At 39.7% G+C, this 25,191-nt stretch overlaps 1 protein-coding gene across 9 annotated transcripts in view; it reads right to left on the reverse strand.

The window, feature by feature from the left end:
* Positions 1-3,305: 3,305 nt before the first annotated feature.
* Positions 3,306-25,191, reverse strand: part of Luc7l3 (LUC7-like 3 (S. cerevisiae)) — a 31,257-nt gene continuing 9,371 nt past the window's right edge. Inside the window, exons 2-12 of one of the 9 annotated variants that reach the window (NR_155069.1) lie at positions 21,858-21,924; positions 18,419-18,458; positions 16,075-16,219; positions 13,738-13,812; positions 12,189-12,293; positions 11,183-11,328; positions 9,992-10,153; positions 9,117-9,400; positions 8,153-8,313; positions 5,371-5,511; positions 3,306-5,265 (exon numbers count right to left, since the gene is read on the reverse strand). Coding sequence is in view for 4 of the 9 variants with exons in the window: in NM_026313.2 (NP_080589.1) it covers positions 5,069-5,265; positions 5,371-5,511; positions 8,153-8,313; positions 9,117-9,400; positions 9,992-10,153; positions 12,189-12,293; positions 13,738-13,812; positions 16,075-16,219; positions 18,419-18,458; positions 21,858-21,924 (1,377 nt within the window). In the remaining 5 variants the exon portion in view is untranslated. Of the gene's footprint in view, positions 5,512-6,484; positions 6,607-8,152; positions 8,314-9,116; positions 9,401-9,991; positions 10,154-11,182; positions 11,329-12,188; positions 12,294-13,737; positions 13,813-16,074; positions 16,220-18,418; positions 18,459-21,857; positions 21,925-25,191 lie in introns of all 9 variants that reach the window. The other 8 variants (NM_001361573.1, XR_001780043.2, XR_001780044.2 and 5 more) reach the window with 8 other exon arrangements.

Below are 25,191 nucleotides of genomic sequence, written 5' to 3' on the forward strand. Positions count from 1 at the left end.
CCAGACTAGGCTGGGCTATATATAGTGAGACCATCGAGAATAAAAGGAGAAAGTGTATTTTTAAAATCTGTATGTATTGAGGTTAGCTAGCATGTTTATCAGTCACTACCTACACCAAGTCCTTTTCCCACTTAAAAAAAATTTTTTTATTAAGAAATAGCATATACACAAAAGCACACAAACATACAGTTCAAAAAGAAAAAAGCCCATCGAGTTAGAGAAAACGCGGTGGCCATTACTCTGAAACCCACCCTGCCCTCCAAGGTCATTCTCAAGCAGCCGCTAAGAGTGATCTGTATGCCGACTGTCTGTCTCTCTGTCATTTACCGTGTACTCTTAACAGCCTGTTTTGACCTTTACCAAAGGGAAGCATAATGGAAAACTCCTTCTGTGGCTTGATTTCTGGGGACATTATTAAGTCGTGGTCATCCAGGTCACATGTGGAGCTGAAGTTCATCTTCACGCCTGTGGAATTCCACGGTGGGGATGGGTCACGCTAGTTATCCACACAAATGCTGGTGGGATCCGCCCAGGGTTTTGCTGGTTTGGGTTTTCTCTTCTTCATTACACAAGATGACATTAAGATATTTGTTCATCCTTCTCCTGGCAGCATGTAAGAGTTTTTCGAGTATGTACCTAGGGCTGACACTTAACTGTGCTGAACCGTTTCCAAAGTTGCCCCTAAACAAACCTGTTGACAGATAACTGATCTACTTGAGATGGCCGAGGGAAAGAAATAGATCAACTGTGAAACTCGGGAAATGCATGTTAATAGAAAATCCATCATTCTGACACATGAAAATGCCATTTACCCTGTTTCAGCTTACTTGAAATGTACTTTTTAAAAGCAACACTTTCAACTTCAAAGCACTGTGTCCTCTATCTCAAGATAAATGTTTCCAAATATGGTAACTGAAAATGGCAAATTCAGGACATATATGATGGACACCATCATATATAAAGAAATCTATATTCCCACCATATATAAAAAGACATTTTATATCCCCACCTCCCACTTCCTGCCCCCTTCCCTGGTACTTGGAAGAAAGAATAGGCAACATCAGGATCTTGATCCTGGATCTAGCAAGGAGCAGACAATCAGTGGTAAGGGAAGACAGATACGGAGTATTTCGCTGTTGCTTTTAAACCAAGAACAAGCATTACAATTGCAGTTATCAAACAAGTTAAAATGCATAGCCATCTAAGGAGGGTTCTTTAACAAGCAAATAGAAACCAATCAGAACGAAGGTTGCAAGCCAACCCTGAGTGAAGTGTCACCCCACAGAAGGTTTCATGCATGTAGATGGAATCTACAGCATACCCAAACCACATCAACTGCATCTATCAGCACCTAGAGAGTCAAATCTTCCGATTGTATAGCCCCAAAATCTTTAATTTGGTGGCTCAGCTCCAAGGGTATGTATGTATGTATGTATGTATGTATGTATGTATGTAATCCTGCCCGCAATCAAGGTGAGAACTGTTGTAGAAGAATTTACCTGAACAGAATACCTCAAACAATTTAACAGCTCATGATTACCGAGGTACACAAGTGGTTTCAAATCCAACTGAAGTGTAGCTGGAGTCTGCTGCAGAGGCTGTCTACACTCTACAGGAGAGGCCTGAGAGTAGGCTCCAGTTCTCCACTCTCAAGAGCTACAAAGTAAAGAGCTATCAGTCTGAGATCTCCCGAGTAAAAGCTCACATTTTACAAAGGGAGCCTCTTCTTTCAGAGACACAAGTTACATGGCATAACTGAGACTTTCTTGAGAATACATTAAGAGTAGACATGCATACACACAATGCACACATATACACCTGTGCAAGACCCCTCCCCATACACACTGAAAACATGCACACTCATGGAACTAGCTATAGCTATGAGTATTACTGGAGATAGGTTAACAGAGATTGATTATATTGTTATACTTTTCATGTGGTAAAAAGTTCCAAAAAGGCATTTTTAAAAAGATCAACTAACTGCTTGCCCTGATTTCAAAATTAAGACTGGCTTTCCAAAAAGACATGACACAGACAATTCTCTCTCTCTCTCTCTCTCTCTCACACACACACACACACACACACACAAACACTATTTGGTCTACAAAATAGAAATGCATTTCTTACAGTAAGTTTCCTAGCCTCTATACTGGACACCTTAAAGAGCAAACTCTCTCAAATCCTTTATCTGCATCTAAGTGTCCAGAAGATGCCTTTTCACAGGAGCCCAACTTGCTGTCCTTCATTTATATTCACTGTTGAGTCTAGACGAGGCAGAAGAAAGCAATCTGGCATTTTAGTACTTGAGCACATTTCTTACGTTTCATTCTTAATACAACAATGTCATCGAGCAAGCAAGCCAACAAGAGTTGGATAACCTGGTGTGTGCCAGACTGCTGCTGTCAATTAACTTCATCTTCACTCGTCTCTCACACCTCAGAGACAGCCTCCCCACCTACAGCTGCATCTCTAGATAAGCCGGGGAAGCCAGAAGGGCTCTGTCCCGATTAACATGTTCTCATACAGTGCTTCTAAAAGTGATGGCTTCATGATTCGTCCTAGTTTAATAGAGAGTATTTTACTTAATAAATTCTGCGATGACCCCTAACACATACTAGAAGGAGCACAGCAGCACTACAGTTAGAAAAGACAGAGAAGAGACCCAGTCTCTGTGCCCTAATATTGATCGACACGAGGCCATTTCCTAGATAAGCCACTTGTTCAGTTTCTTCACCTATAAACTGATGGCAGTATTGAAAACCTAAGTCACAGGAACTGCTATGATAGATATGTAACCACCTGTGGTTGGGGTGGTACTTTATACAGTCGATGGGGCTAGATACAAACATGCTGCTACTTCCAGTTGAAATACCTGCCTTATTACTTCTCAAATATCTTTGTTATATGTACTACACACTACATACACAGCAATATATACATTTATAACCAAACAAGACTGGGTTAAAAGAAATTACTAGTATAGGATTTAAAGGAAAGGAACAGCTGGAAGTTTCTGAATGTCTGCCTAAATCCTTTTCATAGGTTACCAGAGGAAGACACTGTGAGGTTATTTAGAACCTTTTACTACTAAAGAAACCTCATGGGTGTAAAAATATATTGCAGTTCACTATGCACCTTTGCTATTGAAAGCAAATCCAAATTTATTCATAACCAGCCAAGATTGAAGCACCATTAAAACATCAAACAGGAAATTGTATAAAAAAATTAACCTTCAACAGGACAGGTTAGGAAAAGTTCACTGCGCCTGCATTACTAGTATGCCTCATATTTAAAACAAGAGAGTAGTTGGAGTCGTCACTTTATTGGAAGAGAGCAGCACTGAGCCTTTCAATGACACAGACAATCAACTCTGCAACAGGAAGTCAGAGATACTTTATTTTCACTTCTAAATCCAAAGGCTAAGGAGAGCACAAGTGTAAAACGGAGCCCCAGTCTGCTCCACATGAGCACTAACGTGGAATCCTGGCTTCAAAGTCCAAGACTGAAAACTTGCAAGTAAACACTGAGCAAGCCACATGTTTAGGTAATATTTCTTAAAAAGTCTTAAAGAAAAAATATGATACAGGACCTAAGTTTTCAAAGTGGCATATGTGCTATTAACACATGTTCTGAAATCTGGTAGGTCACAACAGTCCTGAATTAATTTTTAATAATAATAATAAAAAAACCAAATAACTAACTGAGCTTTATACTTTTTCTATGCCACTATAGCTTTCTTTCACCTCATTTTAATGTTGATCTTCACTTTATTCCGTTTTCAGTATTCTTCAAAAACTCTTCAACAGTAGTCCTACAATGCAAAATTTGGGGAAAATTGATAATTAGACAGCATATAAAAGGTAAACTTTTATGACTAAGTGTTGGCCCAGTCGCTAACTGCTAACCATGACACGTGTATATAAAATGTACTGTTTTTACATCAAGGCATCAATCAATCAGTGTGGTGCTTAGAGCCATGTGCCTGTGTGTGCTGCCTATGAGTGAATGGTTCACACAGACAGAACTACACTGCTTTTCTAAAACAGGAATGCCACCAATAAATCAACTAATTGGTACTTCCTTTCATTAGGAATATTTCATCCCACACCACTAGCCCGAAGATTGAACAGTTAGAGGTTTTAAGAATATCTATAAAACCTAGCTTGAAACAGTTCTTTAAGAACCCAACCTCATCTGATAGTCAATCAGTTCTTTGTGTCACTGATCCAAGTGTCTGTCCTGGCTAGATGCTGTTGCTTTCGATGTCTCAGCCAGTGATTATTCCTCTATACTATGGCTGACTGCAAATTCTCCTACACAGTAGGAAACATTAAACACATACCTCTTAAAGACTTGAGAATTGCACTGAATGTAACAAGGCGGGTAATATGAAGTGTTTATTGTATTTAAAATTCTTTAAAGATATCTAATTCTGGGCACCACTGCATCCCTACACACAGTTGAAAAAAAATTCCATTCTGTTAACATAGGCTTTGTAAGATTTCACGCAATACACAAAAAACCCCTCTGTGCTTCTTGTAAAGAACAAAAAGGATACACAACAGTTAAGCGTAAAGGTCACAGGCAATAGCATTCAAACACGGATGTGGGTAGAGAAAGGAGTACCTGGCATGAATACCTGCTTAGTTTGACTGAATCCTTGATTTCTAATTTGGCTTTTCATGGGCCGCTCACAACACCAACGCTGTGTGAGGTATGGTAGTCAGCTGCAATAATTCATAAACCCTACACTTCCATCAATCCAATGCTACTGGCTCTCGAGTTACAGAACAAACTGCATTAGAATGCAAGGCAATAAAGCAAAAAACTAGAAACATCCTGGACAAATAAATACTAGCAGTTTAATTAAAACAAAGTAGTCCAACATGTGCCTCAGAAATAGTTAAGTTTTAAAGCATATGTTTCTGCCAATGTACCAACACAAGATGGACTTAATACCAAAAAGAAAAAAAAAACAGTTCAACCTTTTTATTAAAAAAAAAAAGAAAAAGAAAAAGAAATGACAGCAAAATCCCTAAAAAAAGGATAATTAACTTTTCAATGGCGACTATATTACATACGTGGACAGTAATTTCCAAAGAGGCACACTAATGGGGGCACGAAGTCTGCTACAAAATAGCTGAGACAAAACAATGTACCTCAAAATGTTTTGCAGGACTACACTGTCTTTTCCTTCAGAAGAGGCTTTTGTATGTCTTCTTACTCGGCTTAGCTCCATCTTCATCTGTGCATACTTACGCTGCACTGTCAAACAGTAACAAAAAGCCCTAATCAAAGTGAGAAACAATACACTTACCTCTGTCTGATCTGAGGTCTTATCAGATCAGTTTTAATTGGACTGAGTGTCACCTTCAGATTTAATGTCTTCACTGGTCCCATTGACCTCATTCTTAGTGTCACTTTCCTTCGATTCAGGGTTTGTGTCTTCACTCTGCTTTTCTCGACTACTGGACTTCACACTACTCTTTTTATCATCAGATCCCTTCTTTTCTGCCATAAAAGAAGACATTGACCATGGAATTTACAGTGAAACACAACAAATCTACTACTATTTAAAACAGGAAACATTGAGAGCAAAGAACCATTTCCCACGGCTGTGAGACAGTCTGCAGAGCTCAGTGCTGTCAGCTGTAGATTACAGAGGGAAAGGGCAAGAAGACCAAAAAGAAACAGAAAATTCTCTCAAACCTGCTAGAGTCACCCTATAATTGACAACTTCAGTAAATTTCATTCTAGATAAAGACCATCCAAAGGCAACAAGAAAGACAAAAGACAAATACACAAAACGGTTAACATGGGTTAATTAAGTTGCAAGGCAAAATGGCACCCAGAAATTTAACATTTAAATGACACGTTTATTAAAAGAAAACTTATACATATTTAAATATCCAAGAGGGGGCACACCTAGTAAGAAAATGAGATCTTCAAAAAAATCTAAAAACCCAAATTTGTGTTTTCTGTAATGAAATCTAAGAGGTTTTTTTCCTAAAGGAAAAAATTAAAGCTGAGTTTGGAGGAAAAAAAAGGCAGCAGTTTCCAGCTTTCCCTAGAGTTGCATTAGAAAGGTGAAAAAGCCCATGTGAAGGAAAAGTGTCGTCTGCCTTCCAGCTGTACATTACATGTACCTCTACAAAAGGATTCTGCAAAACTATTAAACACACCTTTCCATAAAAGCTATTTTCCCCTTAAAACTAAGAACAATTCATTAGTTTGACAAAGTAGCTCATAACAGGAAGATGTCTGAAGAGAAGCACTCTCCAGACAGTTGTTACAGACACAACATCAAACACCTGGAAGGAGGATGGGAGCACAAAAACCAGTGCTGTGGACTTGCATCTACAGAAAGGAAGGAGTGTGCATCAGGTCCAGCCTTTGTAAACCAAGCACAGCACTGTCTAAGTGGTTAACCATAGACTTGCTTCCCAGCTGTCTGTCCACCTGTGGGAACTATGCTCTAACTGACCTTGTGGGAAAGTCCTCCCTTTGAGCCTTATGGGCTTCTCCGGTGCACAGGTAGCTTCAATGAGGAAGAGTCGTCTTGTTGCTCCGTAGAGGACTAGTAGTCCAAAAATCTTATCTTCTGGCCTATGTAAATATGGTAGATCTTAATAGTCCTAAGGATATCCATGTGTGTTGGATTTTAGAGTTAGGGATTAAACAGAAACTCTCTGAACAGAATATAGATACCTATGGGTAGAAAATTACTCCCCCTTTGTTGAGTTCCGTTAGGTGCTTCTGTTATGATTACATCACGTGGAGCAGTGAACAGTCTTACTCATCTGCCATTATTAGATGTTTGTTAGTACAGATGCCTGATGCCCACAGGCCAGAATGCTATCTTTGTATATTCAGAAGTGTCTAGAACTTCCCTAAGTCAATAGACTCATCATTTCTAGAAGTCTAAAGTTTACGTTAATGCTATAATGGCAGGCCCAACATAAATAGGCCTGCTAAGTTTTTTCAGTATCTAGTCTTCTCTTTTCCCTAGTCTCACCAGGAAACTTCAGAATTTTACTAAATTCAACTTGTCACAAGTCAGTAATCAGGACATGTTTTTGCTTCAACACAAAATTATACAAATGTTGTCTATTTAAGTGGCAAGACTGGAAAAGAACAATTAATAAAACAGAAATATGTAATCAAAAGCTTCATAATACATGGGTGATTGATTTGATCTGATGTAAGAGTCATCAGGTAACTCTTCAAAACTGATCTCACTTAAAATATACCAAAGCCTTTCTAAACAAAACATAGTACAAGAGGAGACTTCACAGAAACAATGTCTGAATTATAATAAGCAGAGGCAAAAAAAAAAAAAAAAAGCCTGTCTCTACTGCCTCACTCTTGGAAAAACTCACGTCTAGTGAAATAGCTCTACGAAGCAAGTGTGAGATGATGAGCGCCACACAAGGTCAGCTGTAATCCAGCAGCCAAGGACAGACATGTGGAAAGGACAGGATGGAACCAGGAACAAGGAGACCAGGCCCTCTCATCCTTAAAACCATACAAAGCAAAACAGCCCAAATAATATAAAAACCAGAGATGCTAAAATAACTCCAAAATAAAATTAAGTTTAAAAAGGAGACCTTGATGATTAAAATCATTATCCTCCAATAAAGGCTAAAAGAGAATTTTTTAATGAAAATAGGCCAAGGGCCAATTTTACAGTCCATTAACCACTAACAGTAACGCAGCAGCTACTGAGAGCTACAGACCCCAGAAGAGAGCAGACGGGAACAGCATGCAGATACAATACAAAGGCTGCTAAGACAAGTGAGGTGTCCACCTTCTGAGCACACGGAAGCTAACCGCTGAGTTAATGACTGCTATACAGTAGAAACAATGAAAGATGTACATACACTTTGGGAGACACAATGGACTATTGCAGCTTAAAATAAATGTAGCCAAATAAACAAAAGTTAAACAATTCTACCAGCTAATCATCCTCAAGGCAGCTCAAGCTCAGAAAGTCTTTAAGACGGTCAGGCTGGCAACTGAGTAATGAGACCAACTTCCACCTTCACATCAGAGCAAGAAGAGAGAGAGAGCGAGCTTGAAATTGAGATGGCTGTCCTGGAGCACAGCAAGTAGGGGTACGGGTTGCTGCCAGCACCTCTCATAGTAAACCAACCTTTCTCCTTGGACTTTCTATCTTGTTCTCTGTCCCGACTTTTGCTCCTGTGCTTATATGACTTTCGATCTCGGCTTTTTGACCGTCTTCGATCCCGACTGCGAGATCTATGTTTTCTTTCTGATCTGTCATGGCTTCTGCTTCTTCGTCGATCTCTACTTCTTAATAATTTAAGAAAAAGGAAACAATTTCAGCTGGTATTACTAAAAGGGCTCAGAGAATCACATATATTATTACTATTCAATAATAATTCAAAAGATTTAAGTAAAAGTTTCCCTTAAGAAACAAACAGGCAGCCTGGTCTACAGAGTGAGTTCCAAGGACATCCAGGGATACACAGAGAAACCCTGTCTGGAAAAATTTTAAAAAAGAAAAACCAGCAAAGCACTTTTTAGAGGATGAAAATTATTGAAAATCTTGCTGTTAATCCCAGCAATCTGAAAGCAAAGGCAGGCAGATCTCAGTGAGTTTGAGTCCAGCCTGATCTATACAGCAAGCTCTAGGCCAGTTACAGATACAGAGAGCCAAAACAGAAGGGGGCTTCCCTTAAGATTGAAGCTCACCTTTCAATCCTTATACATCTACCTAGCACATAGACACGCAGTCTTTTATTAGTGGGGCAAAAAAATAATCGGATTTTATGACAGCACAAAAGTGATATACATCCATCAGTCATTTTATTTCAAATTCAGGATTTTAATCACTACTTAGACTAGCAACACATGCCCTACATACATCCTAATCCTGGGTGGCAATGATCACTCGCAGTTCTCCATCAGCTACGTGTTCAATAAGAAGCAACCATCTCTGCAGGGTACTATGTCAATATGAGACTCATGCAATGACAGTTTTGATTATGACATTATATGAAAGCCCCATCATGATATAAGTCCATTAACTATTTTTTGCTCATAACTGTGCACACGGTGTCATCATGAACCACACAGTCAGTAGATTTTCATACCTGCTTCGCCTTCTGTCTCTACTCCGTGATCTTTTGTGGTCCCGAGACCTGCTGCATCTCCGGTCAGAAGTTCGGCTTGAGTGTCTACTCCGTGAACGACTTCTCTTTCTCCTTTCTCTGTCACGAGCTCTTTCTTTTTCCCTTTCTTCCTCTTCTCTTCGTCTTTTTCTTTCCCGTTCTTCTCTTTCTCTCTCCCGCTCTTTTTCTCTTTCCTCTCTTTCTTGCTTCTCTTTTTTGAGACGTTCATCCCGATCAGGTTCCTCTGTTCTTTTTCTTAACTTTTCCTAAGGAAATCAAATTGGGTTTTCTAATTGTTCTAGTACTGGGACCAGCCAGAAGGCCTTGAGAATCCTAGGCAAGTGATCTCTCATTAAGCCACCTCCCTAGCTCAAGATAAGAGAGTTTTATATAACTTTAAGACATTTTCAAGCAATTTATGGACTAATCTTTTTATGGTGTTCCATATCCTCAGTGGAAATATAGAAATTCTGGTATCATATGTGTGCGTGTGTAAAATACCATTATTTGAGTAATTAAGTAAAATTTCAATTTCTAGTACTTGAAAATGAAGTTAATAAAATACTTTGATATTTTGGTGCATAACAAATTGTCACAGGAATCATCCCTGCATTTTCTTTTTACTTTCAGCACTAGAGATCAACCCCCAAGCTGGGGGCATGGTAAACAAGCTGCAGTCTCAACACATCACTGCTTTAAAGAAATATAAAAATGAACAAAATGTCACTCAAGGTTTCTACTGTTGCTTGACCAAATTTTAGCTATATAAAATTTTAGTGATAGTTATCATTAGAAATTACATACTGCATTGTGTGTATGTGTGCTCACACTCACGCACATGCTTACGAAAAACTTACTTTTAATTCTTCCACAGTGGCTTTAATTTTGGCATAGCCCATGTGTTGCTTTCCCATCAGATGGTCATCTACTCGGGACTGGGCGTCTCCTACTATCAAAAAGGCTCCACACACTTCACAAACTTCCATCTGTTTTTCTTGGGCAGCAAAACTTTCTATAGTCTGAAATGAGAAACCAGTTGCTATGAGAGTATCTGAGGAAGAGAAAATAAACTCCAAAAGGAACTTAACATCTACCTTCCATCTCTCCAGCCACAAATGAACACCAACTGCTCAAGTCTGAGAAAGGAAAGTCTGGAAAAGAGCAACCAACCCGCCTCTTTCAGGAAAAAGGGCAGAGGTGCTGCTCAACTGACCTAACTGCTGAACACCAAATCACCTTGAAAAAGGTAAACGTTCAGAAAGTTATTTTAGTCTAAATTGCTTTCATATAGATACAATAACTCAATCATTAAGAAACCAACCTCCTGGTGAACAACCTGAGCTCACAATGAGGCAAAGCAGCAGTGACCAGAGCATCTTCATCTAATCAACAGCACTTAAAGCCACACTGCACTCCTCACAGTAAGGGAGGTACCGAGAACATGGAATACATAGAACTCAAGCTAACATGGGCATTTATAACTTAAGGCAGGGCTCAGCAAGTATGGGCTCTTGCTACCAAGCTAGATAACGCAAAAAGTTCACGTGGAAGGAGAGAACTAAGGTTTCAAGTTGTCCTCTGATCTCAACACACATGCTGTGACAGGACTACACAAAGACACTGAATAAATAAATGTAAAAATTATAGAATGCAGCCTGTTTGTAGTGAGATAACATGCAGTGATTATGCCTATCCATTGTTCCTTAGCTTCTAACATCCTCCTAAAAGAAGCCTAAAAACTCTATTTTCCTTCACCTTTGTGACTTGAAGTAGACCAAGAAACTCATCAATCTACTTGTCTGATCACAAGGTCCCTATGTTAAAGGGATTCTGCACAACAGATCAGATAAAGGATGCTGGGGCTGGGCTGGGGCATGTCACAGAAAGATCTGGACAGGCAGGCTGCTGGGTTCCCCACTTGGTCTATTGCACTGTATCATACTCTTTTTGTCTAATCACATTTCTACCCAGTTGTCCATGTTTCCATAATGCTTACAGAATTAAGTCTCTAATACGACCCAGAAAGGGGCCTGAGAGCTTCCAGATACCTGAATACATGGAGGTTCCTAGAAGGTGGTGAACCTGAAGAGGAGATGGAAGCTTCGCAACCCTTCTCCCATACCTATGCATCTCTTCTTCATCTGCATCCTTTGTAATATCCTTTATAATAAGCTGGTAAACGTGTTTCAGAGATCTGTGAGGTACGGGAGCAAATGAATTGAACCCGAGGTGAGGGTTTGTGAAAGCTCTGAATTGTTAACTTTAGTCAGAAGCACAGGTAAAACCTGGGGCATGAGTGACATCTGGCATACATGTGCCTGGGACTGTATGTGCACACAAGATGGGGAGAAGAGAAAGGGAAAAGGAAAAGAAGGAAGCCAGAGCAAACACAAGCTCCCAACTTGTGAACTATAATGCTATCTCCAGAAAAACTGCCTGCATTAAACTGCAGATACTTGGCTAGTGCCTGGTACTGAAGTACATTTCTTGCTTGGCACCAGAATGAAATCACTAGCTGGGGGGAACTAGCTCAGAGGTAAGAGTACGTGCCTGACAAGCACAACACCCTATGTTTGGTCCTCAGCACTGCATGTGTGCTAGTGATGGGTGGTGGGTGGGAAACAGAGCAAGCACACCAGTGCAAGCTAAGGAGGGGTTGTTTTGGTTGTTGTTGTCCTGTATCTTCATGCTGTCTGAGGATGCCTTCGATCTAAGGCAGGGTATAACCTTTTTTTTTTTTTTTAAGATTTACTTATTTATTATATGTAAGTACACTGTAGCTGTCTTCAGACACACCAGAAGAGGGCTTCAGATCTCGTTACAGATGGTTGTGAGCCACCATGTAGTTGCTGGGATTTGAACTCTGGACCTTTGGAAGAGCAGTCGGGTACTCTTACCCACTGAGCCATCTCACCAGCCCAGGGTATAACCTTTTAAGAAAATGCTTGATCAAGACTAAATTTTGAACAACAGAAAAAGGTATTCTACGATTCTCTAAGAATGGATTCCACAAAACTAACAGGCTTCTTGAGAATGTAACAGATTAAAACTCACCGAGGTTGTAGATCTTAGTAATTCTCTCTCTTCCTTTAACTGTTCAACCAATTTCATCATTCCCTGGGCTTCTTCTACCTTTCCTTCAGATCCTAACTCTTCAATCTAAGACAGAAACACAAAGTCAAGATTCCTTTCCAATCAAGCAAAAAATGGCCCAGGCACCGTGCTTCATTAGCCTTCAGTAGATTTGTGTCATTGCTTGCTAATATTTGACACTTGTGATTTTTATTTTACAGCTTAGATGATGTAGACTTTAAGTTCACAAAGATTTCAAGTATGGATACAAGCATATCCACGAAAATCATAATTACCAGTTAGATGTTCCTTTTCTATCCCAAAAGGTTTCCTGTTCATTTTAGCACCTCCTTCAACCTCAACTTTATACACATAACCGGGCAATGAATCAATAATCTGCTGCCACTACAGATTAGACTGGATTACCCAAGTTTTATATAAATGTTACTATTAATGTAGCTTCTTTCACTCAAGATGGTTTAAATGTGTATCAATATTACTGCAAATAGTTAAGTTCCTTTACATTGCAGAGTATTACTTCACTATACATAATTTAATTTTGGTTTTTTTAAGACAGTATTCTGTCTCTGCAGCCTTGGCTGGCCTGCTACTCACCAGAGCCAAAACTCGCCTTAAACTTAAGGCATTCTTCCTGCCTTAGTCTTGAGTTTATGATTTCCACAGCTGATTTCCTCACAGAATTGTTGATGAACACTTGAATGTGGGGGGTGGGGAGTATGAGTGATTTTAAATAAAATTGTGAACAGTGGTGTGCTAAGTTGTACACATTTCTGTTTTGCATAAAGAAACAGGTACATTTTTTAACCTTTTAAGAAGCAAACTACAGCCAGACATGGTGGCGCATGCCTTTAATCTCAGCACTTGGGAGGCAGAGGCAGGTGGATTTTTGAGTTTCAGGCCAGCTTGGTCTACAGAGTGAGTTCCAAGACAGCCAGGGCTACACAGAGAAACCCTGTCTCAAAAAAAAAAGAAAACAAACAAACAAACAAACAGATAAAAAGATGCAAACTACACACACACACAGCAAATTAAATTCTTTTAGACCGCCTGTACCTGACTCATTTTATACACCCATCAGCAATGTCTGATAACTGTAAAGAGCCCAAATCCTTCAGAACATTGAAGTGCTTTATACAGTTGGGTTTTTGTTGTTTGAGACAGGGTTTCTCTGTGTAGCTCTGGATATCTTGGAACTTAGATTTGTAAACCAGACTGGCCTGGAACCCTACAGAGTACTAGGATTAATTGTGTATGTGTGGCTGGCTAGTTTACCTTTTTAATTGATGGCAACAAAATACTGTTAAATATCTCCCCCCATGAGATTTCAGTTTGTATTTCCCTTGTAATCAATCAAAGCATTTTAATGTTTATTTTCTAACCTTATTAACCATGTATCAGTTGTGTTTAAGACAGGGTCATGACCCCATTATCTCCATCAATGCTGGGACTAAAAATGTTTGTCACAGCACCTAGCTCCATGGATTTTCTCTCACTTCTATAAACAACTCACCTGCTGTAGAAGCACATCAATTTTGTCTGTCAGAACCTGAATTTTTTCTTCATTTTTGCCTGTTGGACCAGCAGCCTATAAAAAGCAATAAATTGTGTTAATACTGTGTGACTGATAAATAAAATACCAAAGAAAATTATTTCAAACTCTTGAGTCCAGGGACGGAGATAGTGGTAATATGCACTAGGCCTTGGGTTTGAGCCAAGGACTACCCCTAAAAGTAATAACATATTCAGGTTCGGATGAAAACAGATGTGTATTTTTCCCCCTTTAATAAAAAAAGGAAAGAAAAAGAGATCCTCTGCCCTAACCTCCCAAGTGTTAAGAACATGGGACTATGCCAACATGTCCATGAGTGTTTCTAGTTATTAATTAAAGGAATGGAGGAGCTGAGCGTCATGGTACATGTCTATAAGCTCTTTGCAAAGTGAAGGCAGAAGCAGGTGGATCTCGGAGTTCAAGGCCAGTCTGGTCTACAAAGTGAGTTCCAGGGCTACAAAAAGAAACCCTGTCTGGAAAAAAAACAAAATAAGATTTCAAGATCACCCTCAACTACACAGCTTTAAGGCCAGTCTTCACTACAGGAGACCCCAACCTTTTTTTTGTTTGTTTTTGTTTTTTGTTTTTTTTGAGACAGGGTTTCTCTGTGTAGCCCTGGCTGTCCTAGAACTCACTCTGTAAAGCAGGCTGGTCTCGAACTCAGAAATCCGCCTGCCTCTGCCTTCCGAGTACTGGGATTAAAGGTGTGCGCCACCATGCCCAGCCAGGAGACCCCATCTTGGCAGAAAAATAATAGTGCTTAATCACCTGATACTAATCCAATTATCTTTGGTCAATTACATACAGTTACTGACATTTGAAGAGAAAAATCTTCAACTGGGCATGGCAGCAAATGCCTGCCATGCTACTACTTAGGAAGCTGAAGCAAGAGTATTGCTGAGTTCCAGGCTAGGCAGGGTTATATAGCAAGACCCATCTCAAAAAAAAAAAAAAAAAAAAAAAAAAAAAAAAAGAGTAAGAAAACTTCCTAGCAAAACCATTTATTAATGAAGATTGTTTAAGAACTACAAAGAAGCCCAATAGTTGGTTTTTATGGCCAAAATGGGGGTTGGGGGGTAGAAGCTAACCTGTGTCAGCCACACACCATCTACACAAGAAGATCCAAGACCTGTACGTTTATGTCTGAGCCCCTCCATGAGCTCCAGGCTCAAACAGCTAACACCTGCTGGGCATTTACCCATGTGTGTTACCACTGATCACAAAACTTGACTTGACTGATAGCTACTTTATTATTTCCATTTAACAGAGACAAAACCAAGGCACTAGGCCAAGGTTAGTAATTTTCAGAAAGTAATACAGTGGGAAGATTTTGGTTTCATGCTTGACTTTCAACTGCAAGCTCGCATCTTACATCTCACATCCTACTAATGTCTCTACTTAGGTATTTAAGGCATTTCAAATCTGACATTTCTAAGATAGAAACTTGAACAGAGAATATCCTCCAGTTCCAATCTACATTAAATTCTATTAGTCACCTGGATGCTCAAACCAAGAACCATGCAGGAAGATTGAATTTCTCCTCTCTCTGTTCACCCAAATCCTCACCCCAGCAAGCTGTTGTTTTTTTCAACCACCTTCACCCAGCCCACCATAATCATACAACCCCCAGATAACTTGCTGCTTTCATTGTACACACCTCAGACCATTCTCCACCCTAAAGCCAGAGTGAGCCTTTGAGAAATATACTTAAGATCTTTACACCTGCACTCTAGCTTTGTCACAGCTGTCTGGGGAAATAACCTCCTCTCCTTTTCTGTCTTTATGCTTTACTGCAGCCCAACCCGAGCGGCTTCCGTTTGATTCTGCTGGCTAGCTAGCTCCTTGCTTGCCTTCAAAGGTCACAGAAAGGAGTCTCTTCTACCCATGCTCTCCTCAGAAAAGCAATCTCCTTACACAGTCTTGGCCCCTTTGCTTATCCTATTCTCATGGTGGAGGTGAAGTAAGTCACTGGGTTGGAGCTAGTTACTAGGATGACCACCCGCCCTGGTCTTCCTAGCATGGAGCAGAGGCTGGAGAACGAACGTGTGGTTTAGTGGTGGAGCACGTGCTAGCATATACAAAGCCCATGACCTCCAGCAGCACCATCAGACCAAACATGCACGCGGAAGGGGGGAGACGCTTCCCTAACCCTCAAACAACAGAAGGAAGGTGCTCCTCAAACCTTATGTATTCTAAAGGACAGAGTAATGAATGGAAGTCGAGTTTAAAATGATATGAGACAGCCACATCTACAGAGAACAGAGTTCTTTACAAACTCTAAGTCCATTTCATACTCACCCCAGAAGACTGCTGATTTTGAGATAATGCCAAACGAGCATGACCTCGTCTAATTCTGCGCTCTACCTCGGCAAGTAAACTCTGTAAGTATCGCAAAAAATCTCTCTCATAGCCAACTTTCATAAAGCGAGAACTCTTCTCATACCTGATAAAGTGAAAACAAATAAACTTTTAAACATTACAAGCCATATATATATATTCCCTATCACCCCGTCTCAAAGCCTAAACTTACATGAAGTATATTTTTAGATGTTATCCTATCAAAGGGAAAGGCACTATATACTGTATTGCAGTTGGTTAATAATCAGCTGGCTGTTTATTTTGGTGGTACTATATATTGAACACAAGTTAGCAAAGTGCTTTAGCACTGAGCTGTATTTTCCAGCCCCTTGTTTTGTGATAAAACTCCCCGTTAAGTGCACAGACTGGCCTTGAACGTAGATCTTACTGTCTCAGTTTCTCAAATAGCTGGTTTTATAGGCCTGCATTAATAGGTCCGGGTAAAAACACAAGCTTTAAACACAGGTTTAAGCCATGGCTATACCACCACTTTGCATCTATCTATGCTCTGGAATCCAGGACAAATCATATCTATAAAACAGGAGTCAGGTCCAGTGAGACAGTTCAGTCAGTAAAGATACTCACTGCCAAGCCTGACAACCTGAGTTTGATCTCACACAATAGAAGAGAACCAACACTTAGAAGCTGTCCTCTTAGCCCCATAAATATACCATGGCACTGGTACACTCAGGCATATAGTAACAGTCCCATATCACCTAAAGAAATAGAAGCAGTTATTAATAGTCTCCCAACCAAAAAAAGCCCAGGACCAGATGGGTTTAGTGCAGAGTTCTATCAGACCTTCAAAGAAGATCTAATTCCAGTTCTGCACAAACTATTTCACAAAATAGAAGTAGAAGGTACTCTACCCATTTTTATATAGTAAACTAAATAAAATGTAATTAAGAGGGCTGGAGAGATGGCTCAGCGGTTAAGAGCACTGACTGCTCTTCCAGAGGTCCTGAGTTCAATTCCCAGCAAACACATGGTGGCTCACAACCATCTGTAATGGGATCTGATGCTCTCTTCTGGTGTGTCTGAAGATAGCGACAGCAAACTCAAATATAATAAATAAATAAATAAATCTTTAAAAAATGTAATTCAGAAAATTAAAAAGTAGCTAGGCATGGTGGTATATTCTTTAGTTATAGCACGAGAGACAGTTGGGTATCTGTGAGTTTGAGGCCAGTTGGCTTACATAGTGAGTTCCAGGCCAGATAGTCTACATAGTAAGACACCTTCTCAAATAATAATAAATTTTTAAGAAGAAGAAAATAAGCCAGACTTGGTGACTCATGCCTTTAATCCCAGCACCAGCAAGTCTCTGTGAATTCAAAGCCAGCCTGGGCTATATTGTGATTCCAGGACAGCCAGGGCTACTCAGTAAGACCTTATCTAAAAAAAAAAAAAAAAAAAGAAAAAAAAGAAATGAAGAAAAGGGGCGGGGGGAGTCAGGGGAAGAGGAAAGAAAAATACCCAAGACAGCCAAGGCCATACAGAGAAACTGTGTCTGGAAACACCATAAACAGAAAATTGAAGGCAAAGCTGGAGGTTAAGGAAATGGATCAGTGGATAAAGTGCTTGCCATGCAAGCACAGAGATGGAACTCATACAAGCTATGCAGACACTATAGTCACTTATACTTCTGCTTGAGGGACAGAGAAAGATTCTGGAGCAAGCTGGCTAGGTAGACTAGTCAAAATTAGCTAACAGGAGATTTTTGCCTCAATAAATAAATAAAGTGGACAGTGATCAACAAGATCCAATGTCTACTCCGGGTCTCCACAGCCTCCTCATGCTCTGCACAGGAACTGGAGAAACAGCTCAGTGGACTCATCTGCACGAGGATCTGAGTCTGGAGCCATACAAAGCCAGGTACAGCAGCAGCACAGGGTTGTGAACTCAGTATTCTTACAATGACACTGAGAGGCACAGACAGGGAAATCCCCAGAGGCTTCAGGGCCAGTTAGCCTGGGACATCAGCATCAACAAGATGGAAGGCAAGAACAGATCGTCAAAGCTGTCTTCTGACTCAAGGTTGCAAAACAATTATAAAATAAACTTTATAAAGGGCAAACATGGGAGAAGTAAATATAATATTAAAAAAGCATAAAATATGCATTCATATGGCAGCCAGTACTAGTGAAGCTATTAAACCTTGTCATGCCAAACCAGTGATTAAATTTATAAGCAGTGTTATTTTATATTAATTCCAATTGTATCTTCAATGCTTGTCTAAGTAACTAGAAGGGGGAAATAACAAAAAGAAAATAGTAGAACTCACTGTTTTCTTAGATTTTCATCATGAATTTTTTCACATGGACCTGAGAGGGAGAAAAGAGCATGCATAAATTATTTCTGACATTAAAATTTCCTTCTCTAGTCATAAAGTTTTTTTGTTTTGTTTTGAAGCAACACCTTACTATCTAGAACTTAGGATCCTCCCACCTCAGCTTCCTAAGTGATAAGGGATGTTTAAAAAGGCAGGACACTACATCAAGTTCGTCTGTCTGTCTTCCTTTCAAAAAAGGTTGAAGTCCCTTGAGTATTTTCACTCATGTGGCCTGCAGTCAACCTGCTCAGTGTATCCCTCTGGTATCACTTTGTTCAAAATAAAAGTTCCACTGCTACTTTTTGTGTTACTGTTGGGGATGGGGAGCAAACCTGAGGCTATAGATCTCGTACGGCACATAAAGCCCTTCAAAAATAATAAAAATATAAAGGAAAAGCAGCTCATTTTATTACTGAGTAGACTGCAGACTCCAAAACGGATCCTACTCAATCATGAAACATAAGGAAAATTGATCTCTCCAGTTGTCAAGGTCAACAGAGGACAGGGAGCAAAAGTGAAAAGAGGGACCTGTTCCTTACTACCACCAAACAAAACTTGGATGCTGCAGACAATTGATCTGAACCAACACTGACATTAGCTTCAAATACTTGTACATAAAGTTAAGTAAAACAAAAGTCCCAAGTGTAACCCCCCCTTTTTAAACTTTTAGCTATTTCTTCTGAAATTTAACTCCATTATTTTAGAATTGTATGCCTATTTTTATTAATCATATGTATCAAAAACTTAGGCTGGGTAGGGTGGTATACTTTTAATCCCAGCATTCCAGAGTTTCAGTAACTCGAGTTTGGGGCTAGCCTGGTCTACATAGCGAGTTCTGCACAGCTAGGACTGACAGGACTGACTACATGGAAACCCTGTCTTAAAAAAAAAGGGTGTGTGTGTGTGCTGGAGAGATGGCTCAATGATTAAGAGCACCGACTGTTCTCTGAAGGTCCTGAGTTCAAATCCCAGCAACCACATGGTGGCTCACAACCATCTATAATGAGATCTGACGCCCTCTTCTGGTGCACCTGAAGACAGCTACAGTGTACTTAGATATAATAAAAAATAAATCTTTTTTTTTAAAAAGTTAAACAGCGGGGGCTGGTGAGATGGCTCAGTGGGTTAGAGCACCCGATTGCTCTTCCGAAGGTGCAGAGTTCAAATCCCAGCAACCACATGGTGGCTCACAACCATCCGTAACAAGATCTGACCCCCTCTTCTGGAGTGTCTGAAGACAGCTACAATGTACTTACATATGATAAATAAATAAATAAATCTTTAAAAAAAAAAAAAAAAAAAAGTTAAACAGCCTTTTAGTATTTACATTTTGACCAGCAAATAGCATTCTCTGTAAACCAAACAAAAGATGTAGATGATATTTCTACTGTTCTTTCCTCAGATGTGTGTGTGTGTGTGTGTGTGTGTGTGTGTGTGTGTGTGTGTAGTTGCTGTTCAACTAGGCTGGCTGACCAGACCAGCAAGCTCTAGGGGACCAACCTGCCTTTCACCCATCATGCTGCCTGGCAGGCACTGGCCTGGCAGCTTTTCATGTGGTGCTGGAGTTTGAATTCAGACCCTCATGCTGACAGAGCAAGCACTAAGTCAATCCCCTAGCCCAGTCCCGTAGCTTTTATTTCACATTTCTCTAGTTCTAATTTCTAAAAACTTTAATTTTAAAAAGTGTAGCTTAACTGCAATTCTTTCTAATGTTCAGACACCATTTCTCTGAAGATAGTAAATCTGACAGGTCAGATTTCTAAACAATTTTCTCCTGTATTTCTTATCATTTCTTACCATCACACCTCTTCCCTTACTCAGTTTGTTAATCTAAGTTGAAGGTATTCTTCAAATGTCTGCCTGGTTAGTGCTCCCTGACCGTCAACTTATGCTTTAAAGACTGTTCTCCAAAAAAGGATGTTGGATCCCCAACACTGGAGGAATCACATGAGGTTGTGAGCTACCTTGTAGACGCTAAGGTTCTGAACCAAGCCTTCTGCACCAGTGCTCTGAAACACTGAACCATCTCTACAACCTTGGCAACTATTTTTTAAAAAGAATTCCAAATTCTACTAAAAATTATAGAGTGGATAGGCAAAGATTTGTCAGCAAGGGTTTTTACCAAAAAGACAAAACAAAACACCAACTAATTTTTAAAAAGATTCTCAGGGGGCCAGGATGCAGACAAATCATTTCTCTGACCTATCACCTGCTGCCCTGTAACTGGGGGAAATACTTAGCTATACCCTTCCAGATGCCTGTAAAAGAGCACCACTATTAAAACTCATTTAAAACATTTTTAAAATCTTACTTTTGTTGAGAAGTACCCTGTGCTGTGCTTAAAATTTCAAAATTCAGACTCTTCCAGCCATAAACACCCCCTAAAGCAAGAGAACTCACATTCACTAACTATGTTTATATTTTATGCTTCAGAGAGTCTCCCTAGTCAATTTCTCAAAAACCAACAACAAAAAACAAAACAAACCTTACCTTTCTGGAGCACTAGAGTAGAAAAGTTAGTACCAAGAAATGTGCAATACCTAAACTAGTGGTTCTTTACTGGGAGCTAATATTTAGACCCCAGAAGACATTTGTCAATGTATGATGACTATTTTGGTTCTTATAATCGTACATGTTACTGGAAATACTAGGTAAGGAACAGGAAAATTGCCAACACCCTCAAATATACAGCAGAGACCATGAAAACTGCTTCAAAATGCTAATAGTGTCAAGGCTTTAAAAAATCTCTAAACTGAAATTTTTTTACATTTTTAGTCTCATGACTTAGTGCTTTTATGGACTAGCCAAGACTCTAAGATCTAACACTTATTTTCTCAAACTCCTCTGCAGACTTTTTAAAGCAGGTGTCTCTGATTTGTTAACAATTATGCTGATACTTGATGTTACTGCCTATTCCATGCATTTAGCATATTTTCCATTTAGCCAGGCATGTTTGCTTAAACCTATGATCCTAGTCTAGTATTTAGGAGACAGGAGGAGGAACACTTGTTTCAGGCCAGATTGGTCCCGAAAAGTGCAGGCTACCCTGGGCTATATTTGAGAAAGTGAGTGTGTGTGTGAATAGTTTTCAATTTAATATTTTACAAGTGTCAATGTAAACAGTTAATTATGCCAGTGTGTCTAATAAGGCTAAAATTTATTAACATATTCATAATTGACCAAGAAATTACTTACTCATATGTTTTGAAGGGAAAAAAACTTGAGAATTACAAACAAAGTTTGAAATTTGTTTGGATACAAGTCTTGCTATATAACCTAGACGAGCCTTCAACTCAGGATCCCCTTGCTTCATGCTGACATTATGGGCTCACGTCACTATGCCTGGTGAAGGAAGTTTAATTCAAGTGTGATAAACAAAAAAATAACTTACCAAGATCAGAACGGGTATTTGTGAACAATTCCGCAGGACAAAAACCGCAGAGATAATATTTACAAACCTATTGTGAGAGAGGAAAAAAAGTACTTAACTTTAAAAACTGCTTAGTTCTATAAATTCTATTAAAAGAGGTGCCAAATAATATATTTTTAAAAGATTTATTTATTTTAGATATGTGAGGACTCTGCAGCTGTCTTCAGACACACCAGAAGAGGGCTTTAGGCAATACAGATGGTTGTGGGCTACTATGTGGTTGCTGGGATTTGAACTCAGAAACTCTGGAAGAACAGTCAGTGCTCTTAACCAGTGAGCAATCTCTCCAGCCCCAAATAATATTCTTTTTGTTGTTGTTGTTTTGAGAAAGGGTTTCTCTGTGTAACCCTGGCTGTCCTGGAACTCAACTCTGTAGACCAGGCTGGCCTCAAACTCAGAAATCTGCCTGCCTCTGCCTCCCAAGTGCTGGGATTGAAGGCGTGCGTCACCACTGCCCGGCTGCAAATAATATTCTTATATTCATCTTTTGACCGAGTACAACTTCATATGCTTAACTGTGACCTTTATACTCTTAAAATTTTAATAAAAATAAACAAAACTTACAGAATTATCAGTTATTTTCTAGAAATATTAATTAAATCTGATTCATTTCTCAATTAACACCATCTTGTATTTATGAACTGATTGTGAGCTAGGCATGGTATTTTGGAGGCAGAGGAATCAAAGAGGAAATGAGTCCCCACTACAGGCTTTTCTCTTTGTAGCCCTGGCTATCCTGGAACTTGTTCTGTAGACCAGACTGGCTTCAAACTCAGAAATCTGCCTGCCTCTGCTTCCCAAGTGCTGGAATTAAAAAGCATACACCAACCTCCACATCTGGCAATTTTTATTATCTAACAGAGATAGGAGAGATGGTGCAGCACTTAAAAGGTGGTACTGCTCTTGCAGAGGGCCCGTGCAGTTTCCAGAAACCAATTTGGAAGCCTCACAACTACCTGTACTCTTCTCTAGCATGCTTGCACATACACATATGTGCTTGGTGTTAGACTGGTATGTGCCTTTAATCCCAGAAACTTGGCAGATGGCTCTCTGTAATCTGGTCTACATAGAGTGTCAGGTCAACCAAGGCTACAGAGTGAGATGCTGGCTCAAGAAAAAAAACAAAACAAGAACAAAAATACTACTAACAACCACCACCACTACAACTGAAACATTGCACACGTGCACACCAGCAACAAAAAAGTGGTCAGTGAGAGATGGGTCAGTCAAGAAACCTGGATTCTGGGGACTTTTGGGATAGCATTGGAAATGTAAATGAGGAAAATACCTAATGAAAAAAAAAAGAAAAGAAAAAAAGAAACCTGGATTCTGGAACCCATGTAAAAGAGAAAGGAAAACAAAACTCCACAAAGTTAGTTATCACTTGGCCTCCACATGGCTCACCACAGCAACCCCACCTCCAATACACAATTAGAATAAATTTAAGGAGGGATGGGGACATGGCCCATCCTGTAAAAACAGCTGGTGCTGAGCTGGACAACCTGAGATCATTCCCCAGGACCACATGGTAGAGGGGAACTGACTATGAGTAATGGTATGTGCTATCCCAATTTAAAATAAACGTGTGTTTAAAATTCAAGGAGATTAATATATCAAGGCTAAATAACAAACTGAGTTTTGTAACAACATTAACATGACATTACTTAACGTTTTTGTGTGTGCACATGTGTGGTTCTGAGGGTGCCAGTGCTAACCTCCTGTCTTGCTTTGCACCATTCTCTTTAGAAACACCAATGGTTGACTTTCTCTGCAACTTAAGCTCCCTGTCACCTTTTCTTCTTGAGACAAGATCTTACTCTTTACCCCAGGGGAGCTCGGAATTAATTATACAGTACACGTTGGCTTTGAACTCTTAAGTACCCTAAGTAGCAATTACAGGTATGAGCTACCATGCCCAGCTTCCAAACCTAAACATTATTCTTATAGGCTGTCTATTTTTAATGAAGACTAAACACTTAAGACATGCACCGCATGCATGCCTGGTGTCCACAGGTGAGAAGAGAGAATTGGCTCTCTTAGAACTGGATTTACAGATTGTTGGGAGCCACCATGTGGATGATGGGAACACAAAAGAACAAAAAGTATTCATAAGTGCTAAGTCACCTCTCCAGCTCCTATACTTTAGAATCTTAATGTTTTAAGTTTAAATCATTTCTGAACTTCTTGTTTGGATATAGTAGCACATTTCTGTAATCACAGAACTAATATAAGGCAAGGCAGAAGCTCTAAGCTCAGAGTCTATAGTGATCCACCTTGCAAAATGACAGTAATGAGACAGTCGTGGTAGCTTATGTCTGTGATCAAGCACCTGGAAGACTAAGGCAGGGTGGCTGGGAGTTTGAAACAAGGGCTACAGAGAAAAAGAAGTCTGTCCAAAAAGATCCAGGTCTGACAAGTCAGTGAGTAAAAATGTGCTTGCTACCAAGACTAAAAGCCTGAGTCTGATTCCATCAATCCATACGGTGGAATAAGAGTCGACTTCCACTAGTTGTCCTCTGATCTACACCCACACACACCAATTTCTCTAATCAAAAAATATTTTTGAAAAATCAAATGATACCAAACCAAAAAGATAAGCACTTTATACCATTTAGCAATACACCAAAACTGTATTACTCTTTTTTTTTTTTTTTTTTTTTTTGAGTTTTTCAAGACAGGGTTTCTCTGTGTAGCTCTGGCTGTCCTGGAACTCACTCTGTAGATCAGGCTGGCCTAGAACTCATAAATGCACCTGCCTCTGCCCCCCAAGTGCTAGGATTAAAGGCGTGCGCCACCACACCCGGCACGGTATTACTCTTATCCTGCATGTTCTCCTCATTTAGTCTTGAGCCTCCTGCTCCCCACTATGCAAATAAAACTCAGAAACTGGTATGTAGCTGGCAAGTTCTAACCATTGGACTATACTTCCAACCTCTAAATTGCTTCTGATTCTCCCCCAGGAATTGGAGTGCTTAAAAAACAAAAACATCAGAACACGAAAAACTAATAGTACATATTTGTGTGTTTCAAATGAAGTTACTAATGTCAATAATACAAATAAATCTACATATCTTCTTTTATTCATGTTTACTGTATGCATGCATGTGTGCAAATGCATGATAAAGTCAGAAGTGAGTGTAGGGTGTCTTCCTCAAACACCCCTAGCCATTTTTATTTGCTACCATCAGCTGTCTCTTGCAGCTGCTCTCTACCTTAGCTTATGGGACAGTGTCCTTTGCTGAACTTAGAGCTTGCTGATTGGCTAGCCTGGATGGTCAGTAATCCCCAGGGATCC

Source organism: Mus musculus, chromosome 11 (genome assembly GCF_000001635.26).
Source record: "Mus musculus strain C57BL/6J chromosome 11, GRCm38.p6 C57BL/6J".
Lineage (NCBI taxonomy): Eukaryota > Metazoa > Chordata > Mammalia > Rodentia > Muridae > Mus > Mus musculus.